The sequence below is a fragment of the Cryptotermes secundus genome, unplaced genomic scaffold (genome assembly GCF_002891405.2).
Source record: "Cryptotermes secundus unplaced genomic scaffold, Csec_1.0 scaffold5, whole genome shotgun sequence".
Classification (NCBI taxonomy): Eukaryota; Metazoa; Arthropoda; class Insecta; order Blattodea; family Kalotermitidae; genus Cryptotermes; species Cryptotermes secundus.
In genome coordinates this window covers 4,378,744-4,386,807 of record NW_019724742.1, presented here as the reverse complement: position 1 = coordinate 4,386,807, position 8,064 = coordinate 4,378,744, and the positions used below count along the sequence as shown (strand labels likewise).

General features: G+C 39.5%; 1 protein-coding gene across 2 annotated transcripts in view; it reads right to left on the bottom strand.

Moving 5' to 3' along the window:
- The window catches only part of LOC111862698 (rab3 GTPase-activating protein non-catalytic subunit), a 51,812-nt gene that overhangs the window by 32,972 nt on the left and 10,776 nt on the right, over positions 1-8,064 (bottom strand). For both annotated transcript variants that reach the window (XM_023848299.2, XM_023848300.2), the window contains exons 9-12: positions 7,439-7,634; positions 6,268-6,408; positions 5,134-5,372; positions 1,768-1,919 (exon numbers count right to left, since the gene is read on the bottom strand). In XM_023848299.2, coding sequence (XP_023704067.1) covers positions 1,768-1,919; positions 5,134-5,372; positions 6,268-6,408; positions 7,439-7,634 — 728 coding nt within the window. The remainder of the gene's footprint in view (positions 1-1,767; positions 1,920-5,133; positions 5,373-6,267; positions 6,409-7,438; positions 7,635-8,064) is intronic.

The following is an 8,064-nucleotide window of genomic DNA, read 5'->3' as shown; positions in this document are numbered from 1 at the left end:
TGAATACTAGACAAAAATATAACTTCCACCTACCCTCATCAACTTTATCAGTATATCAAAAAGGAGTCTACTTTACTGGCATAAAAGTGTTCAACAATCTGCCACAAAGTATTAAAAACTTGGGCAATGATACTAAAAAGTTTAAATCAGAGTTAAAGAATTATCTACATGCTCATTCCTTCTACTCTTTAGATGAATACTTCAATGTAAATAGAGAATGATGTAAAATTAAGTTATAATAATTTTTAAGCTAAAATTGCCTGTACTTATGTATGTAACATTTTGACTTGTTCTGTATCCAAAGGTACTAACCTGCTTAGGATTTATAGAATGTAAATAAATTCAATTCAATTCAATTCAATGGGCTGGCAGGAGGAAGGATATTCTTCTTTGCCAAGATGTCCAAACCAGCTCTGAGACCTATGCCACTTCTCAGCCATTGAGTACCAGATGTTCCCACATCAGGAATAAAGCAACCGCAGCCTGAAGCTCACTACTAACCTCCATCTTGTATTAAAGTTCAGAATTCACAGAGGATTACCTCCACTCCCTGTGTTATGTTTCGTAACATGGCACCGACGCTTGCAGTTTTTAGGTGATCCTCACAATGTAAGAAAATGAGCAATTCTGCTTTCCTTCAGCCACATTTTACATAATAAAGCCCACTTTAAATAAGGTTATAAGTGGGCTTGTCCGCACTTCTCATATATTTCACAGACTCTGTTGAAATTCAGTGTAGCAGCCTTTCTCCAAAAGTTGTCCAGCAATTTCAGCTTTTAACCAAAATTATTCATAATAAAGCTTGGTTTATACATGACCATAAACAGACTTCTCCATTACCTCACACTCTATTTCACAGATTTTGCTCAAATTCAACACTGGCACTTTCACTGAAAGCTGGTAATTCTGATCTTGAGCCATACTGATTCATAAAACAGCCTGGTTTCAATATGGCCATAAGCAGTTTCCATGCATCCCATACATTCTTCAGATTTTGTTTAAATCGGATATGAGGGATGTCACTAATCTGTATTTTGCACTATTGGATACTCACGCGTTGTAACCACAAATACCTCCCATACATTACGTACAATTCTCCGTATGATGAGGCTCCAACTATTCCATTTATTATTGGGCCTCCCATACAATTTTATAATGAAACACTGAAATTTACTATTTGTCGACGGATACGTATGTAAAGTGGAACCAACGACTGATTCGATGTTAAAAAACATCAATCAAATTTTAATTTGTTTTTTTATATATGACTTTTATTGGTTTTAAATAACCTACTTATTGTATTCCTATTGCAAATTATCTTAAATGATTTATGACACTGTATCAAATTTTGCATACTGCAGTTCAGTGGTGTACGTTTATTGAAGTGTGTTTGCCAGATGATGGCCACTAGTGGCCGAAACATGTAGCAGAACTATATCTGGGCATTGTCCTTGAAGTTCTTTTACTGTTGTATTGTGACAGTCAAATAAATAAGTTGTATATATTGTAACACAGCAGGATGCATGTAATGAAAATTAATTATAACTTTTCTGACTTCACTCTTCCAGCTTTCAGGAGTCATGTCACAATACTGAACTTCACAGAATACCTCTGGATACAGATACAGCAATGAAGTAAACACAACTGAAACTTTCAACTATAAGAAAAGCATAAAGAACGAAACAGTCTGAGCACTTCTCTGCATGAAGACAGGCAATCTTCACATGTTGTAAGATGACAACAATTTGAACTGGTGCGAGGGCCTACCTGTGGTGAGTTGAGGTTGTCAGCAACAACGGTGCTGTACGTGGGGGGTATCTGATGCTCTCGGCGAATAAATTGATAGAAAGACACGAGCCTCTGCAACTGCTGTGCCATGTGTAGCAACGTTTTACTGCTGTGATCCACTGACTCAGCATCTGAGGAACATACACAGGTAAGAAGTCAAATTCATTTCTTAACACTGGGTCTGAGGTTCCCATAGCAGTGATAATGCAGAGCACTCTCTGTCTCCCTAGACATAATGCCAAAGAGTCCAGTAGAAAGTCACTGACATTCTATAGGAATGTACTGCCTCCATCTTCAGCACTGAAGACTAGGCCAATCAGGTAACCACCAAGCAGCAGGCAGTGAGCACAGTTTTGCTTGCTGCTTACTTGATTGGCTCAACTCTTTAGTGCTGAAGATGGAGGTAGTGGGCTCCTCTAAAAATGTCATATTTACTGGATTACAGGGTATTAAATCCCATTAAATTCATTTCTCATTGTCTTTGAATGAGTTACATCATAGTTTTAATATTGTCACCTGTATGAGTGTGGCTATAGATGGGTTTTGGATTGATCATTGGATTTATTGGACTCTTTGATACAGCACATGATTACACTTCACGTGTGGGTGAACACATGCAGCTGCATGCGCTCATGCATGTACACACACTAGCGTCCACAGTCACATCTTCACTAGCAGTTGCTTGGCAGTGACCTCAACAACTGAATGACAGGATGGCAGATGAAATGGTAAGGATTTGGGAAACAGTTGTGGGCTAATAGCACCAATATGCCAGCATCTCCATACGGGGCTCTCGTAAAACTTCTTACCATACAATGCTTGTGTCACTCTGCCTCACTGTCACCATTTTCAGCATCTATAAGACCTAGCACTGTTGCTTATCAATTATCTTGTGTGAAGCATTGTTTTAGTTCTGTGAATTCCCACTTAAAAGTCTGTTCTGGGAGAAAAGGATTTGAACATTAAATAGAAAAAATCCTTAATGGAGAAAATTTATGGACTTCATACCATTTGAAGTGAATGCTTAATGAGACAAAATGACAAATTGTGGAAGATTACACTTTCACTTTCACTTTCACTTTCACTTTCACATGGGAGTTCCACAGTACAACTCCACAACAGGTGCCCACTTATCGCACAGTCATAGAAAAATGTGCAATGAACTAATTATTACATCAAATAAAAACGATTTTAATGTGTCACTGGGTATGTTAACCCTTTGACGTGGTCATTTAAATTCCGCGGCCGCGGCTCCTGCGGTAATATATTCAGCCGGCCATTTAAATTTTGCTCGAAAATTATTTATTCATCATTGTTCTTAAATTCTATGAGATAGGAACATGAAACTTTCACTAAAATGATCTTAAATGGTGGTTTTATAACCTTACCTTATAATATGAGCGCCCTGTATCTCGGTAATGGAGGCAGTTGGTTTAGTAGAAGGAAGGCCTTGAAGCATTCGTATAACCCAACGGTGCCCCACGTTCACCATTCTCCGCTCCAATATTGTGTATTTTTTTTGGCCCTTTTTTTTAACCACACATATGTGCGGCCTTGCCTTCTTACCCGTGAGGGGTATACTTCAAGGAAATGTCTTTCCGTGACCCGTTTAGTTGCCAGGTCAGCTGTAGTAAATTCAACGTTACGAGTTATCATAACAAGGGGTTGTTGCTATGCCTTTGATATTCCATCCATTTTGGCGGCAGGAGATGTCGTAGGGGTGACCACAGAATTCATGAAGTTATTCTAAGAACTGTCTGGTATGTAGTGAACGAAAGTAGAGCTTAGCTGGCTCAAAAAAATATTTATGGTCATCCCTCGAAACGACCACCAAGGTCAGTACGATAAAATGGAGTCAACTGGAGCGATAATGAGCGAAGGAATGAGTTCTTTTCCCTCCCCCACACACATCCGTATCGTCTCAGGGGGTGACCACAGTGTTCTGCCTTAAAATGTGGCGTTTTTCTAAGAAATGGGTGCTATGTACTGTGCGAAAGCAATCGATTTTGCAGGCATAAACTTTTGTACATCCCTCTTCTAAGAATTCCAATTGAATAGCCAGCTCAGGGCAATATGATATTATAAACACCAGCACATATCAGTCTCTGGTGTTTATAGCTTCAGAGCAAACAAAACACATCATTCATAACAGAAACAGCTCGCAATAGCCACAGGAACGTTGCTGCAAGACAGGCATATGTAACGACGACTTAGCGCTCTTAAACGCGTGTGTCATTAAATACAGTCCTCCTGACAACAGGCCAGTGAAAAATCTAACAATCTACAGCAAAACCATCAATTATTATGGGCGTTATAACATACGTGTGCAGCTGGACGAAACATACACGTCGAACCCCCCCAGACGATTTAAATCCCTGACGAAACATACACGACGAACCACGGCAACGGGTTAAATAAGACCTACAATTTGGAAAATGTACACATAATGTAACAATTCTAGTGAAATTCCTCCCTTTTATTTAATTACCTCAAGAGTTGTAAGAATTACAGAAAAGTGTAGTGGGCATATAACATTTCATTTTTCTCTATAATGATTGTTTAACACTTCTGCTCTAATATTTCAAGTTAGGTCTGAGATGCACACAGAAATGCATGTCAGTCTTTATGTAAGGTGTCTATTGTTGTCCAATTTTAACCTATACTGAAATGCATGTAAGTACAACTACACAATATAAAATTTCATAAAAAATCTGTCTGGCTCTTCTCAAGCTGATGTCTGTAAATGGACAGAAAGACATGGCAGAGCTAACAGAAGAATTTTTTAACTTTAAGCTGGGGACACACCAGAAGTGTGTGACAACTTGTTTCATATGAAGTGCAACATTTCTAAACCAATGCTTCTGGATTTCTGTGTGAAACTTCATGACAATACTGGTCGCAATGATTCAGAATATTACAGATGCCCCTGTGCACCATACAAAAGAGTATCTTTCATTTAGCCAGACATAATTTGTCCCTAAAAACTAAACTATACTACCACACAACCTCAAGCACTGAATGTTGCAGTCATATGGTTAACAAATCCCACTCTGTATATGAGATTCCAGACCATATTCAACCTTCCCACATGTGAGGCCCTTGGTTCAAATCTCACATCTTGTCCCAGAGACCAACTATCCTAACTCGACATTATTTTGGTTGTCCTGAGCCCCTTCACGCAGATTCCATAATAGTACCTTAAATCATGCACAATCACTTCCACTTCATTTAAAGCTCATTATTCGCCAATAAAGCATTCAGCACTATATAACCTCAGAAAGTGGAAATGTCATGAACTAAACCAAGAATGAATGAACAGAATACATACTTCCAGCAGTAACTTACCTTGGGAAGTCAACTTATCAACAACAATGTTCAACGCAACTTCCAGAGCATCGGGAGTAATATATTTACTAGTTGAAAGCATGTCAATAGCCTGAGTGCGTATGTCATTGGTTTTCAGTTCCTGCATTCTCTTCTGCACCTCCTCAATCAATCTGTCATTATCATAGTCATTTTCCTTCAGGAACGCCTTCAGTTTCTTCAGTAAGTGAAGGTCCCTTGTTCTTTTACTGTTTTTGTCACTGTAACAGAGAATACTCGATGACAAACAAACAAATGAAGTAAGATCCAAAAGTCTGTGATGATGGTACATTAATACAAATATTATCTTTCTGGACATTATCTATCATCCTATTTTTATCTAAAAGTGTGTGCACAATATCCCATGCGACTCCGGCAGAAATTACATTGGTGAAACAAGCAGACGACTAGAAGTATGCATTAAGGAACACAAATATAACATGACTCAGGGTTTGCTTGAAGAATCAGAATTAGCCCAACATGCATATGAGGAAGGCCACAAAATGTTGCAATGAAGCGAAGGTCTTGCAGATTGAGCCCAACACCACATACAGGAAATACCAGGAATTCACCCATGTCTCTCTGAGAGACCATCTGATCAATCAATCCAGCTTGGACATCTCTCCCATCTGGACTTCTGTTATCACAGCAGAAGTAAAAAAACTACAACTCTATCCAGTTCAGAGTGAGTGTGAAAATATATGTTTTTCTTGTTGGTACCATATGGGGAATTTTTTGCTCCAGTGACGACTTCTATTCTGATAGTTCTCTGGTGCTAGACCTCATGTGTGTGGAGTTTTAATATTTTAATGTTTCGTCTTAGGTCTCGCAGATGGCTTGTGCTGTGCTTGTGCTTAGTGCCAAGATACCACTGTAAATAAAATACTACACTTCATTTGAAGTGTAGGATTGCTGATGGGCTGAAACAGAAGGCTAAGGTCATGGTGGAAGGGTCAGCTAGGGCTACCCCCTATGCATTCATTCATTCAATGTTACATCACATTCCTGAGTGAATATGAAAATCAAAATCATTAAGAGGTATTACAAACTTCACTGACACCAACATGACAGAAACTAAAATAAGACAAACCAAATAAAAGAAATATAAATACATACCTAAGTGCAAAGTGGAAGGGTACAGAGATCTCCTTTATTAAGCCACCTGGATCAACAAAAACACAAGAGAACTGAGACTTGTTGCCACCTTCCAAGGGGTTGTTATCAAGACCCATGAAACCATGACCCATGTGCAGAAGCCTGAAAACATGAAGAATATGAGTGAATAGGAAAACTTAACAGAAAGTAGCCTGCAAACAAACTTAAACAGAGAATCTATCAACTAGCATTATTTTTAAAGTCTTTCCTTAAGAGTTCACGGTTTCTGACTGGTCAAAAAATTCCCTGCTTTTATGGAAGATTTCGGAGGGTCTATGACTGGAGAGGATTCAGCGGTAGACTCTTGAACCTCTGGGTTCCATAAACATTGGCATATTTCTTGACTAGTTGAGTGACTATTAGCTCCTCCAGACAGATTCTGCTCCATGAACTTAGTTACAAACACCAAAAGTCTAGCAGAAAGCACAAAATATTTCAACATAATATACGTAACTGTTTGGGTGTTACTACAATGCCATTAATGAATTTAATGTTAACCTGCCTCACAGCTGTCAGAACATAATGCTGACCACTCTTAGTGGCGCTCTTTCTTGTTATAACCCACAGCACCAGAATGCTCACAATTCTGGACAAATGCAACACGGTTCTGAAAACAGGAATCAAGCTTGGGGCGCACAGGGAGAGGCTGGACTGGAGCTTATGCAGTGGATGGTAAAGCTAACACACATAATTAGAACCTGCAGCAAAAATCATGTTCCTCATATCAAAAGGATGCTCATTCAAAATTTTTAAAAATTAGAATCTTATTCTTTTTTCTGTACTGTGGCCATGGCTCAACATACCCATTCATTTACTTGTCCATGACTAAAAATTTGAGCCCAATGACTGCAAAATTACACAACTTTATTTACTGACATTAAGTCACTGCATCTTCTTTCACATGTCCACAGATGTCTACCATTTTTCCCATGATGCCATCACTGTTTAGATAACAGTGTCCACAAACGACAAACAGTAAATGAAATCTTGCGTGCTGCATTGTCCTTCTGCCTCATTCCACCTAAAGACGTCAAGTGCAATGTACCCAGAAACAGAACTTCAACACATCAAAATGCTGAAATTAAACAAACATGTTGGTTCTCTTGTTATGAACAAGCTTTGTCACTGTCACCTTCCACTTTTGCTGGCTGTGAACTTGGCAACTCTCGGTCCCTGCTGCATAGCCCATATCTCTATGACACCTTGCTTAGGTTCATAGATGACAAGGAAAAGTGCCGTCCGTGGCAGAGGAGCACTTCTGGAACTGACGCCACCACGTCCTGTTTCCTCCTGCACTTCAAGCCACCCACACTGTGCATCACGATAGCCTGCACAAGCAAACACATCTCTAATTTTAGCACATACCTACCTGGCCCAGTAACCAACCATGCGGTGACTGGAGTTTTCAACTGACCTAATCCTTCCAGCCGCACTATTGCCCTGGGGCCGACTTGGCCTCTAACAGAAATGAGTACCAGGAATCTTCCTGAGGGTAAAGGATAGCCTGTCAGTGTGTAAGGCTGACAACCTCACCACCACCTGTAAGCTGGTTGTCTAGAAAATGTGGGAACCATGACAGGCCTGTAACAGGGATAGCTTTAACCTTTTATGGTTTAAGGATGCTCTCCATAGCTCAAACTATACATTGTCAAATGATGAAGTGACTACAGAACAATGAATTGGAAAGGTGAAAGAAAGCACTCACTGGTGGGACTGAGAAAAAGCATAAAGACAACACACAGACTCATGGGGGGGGGG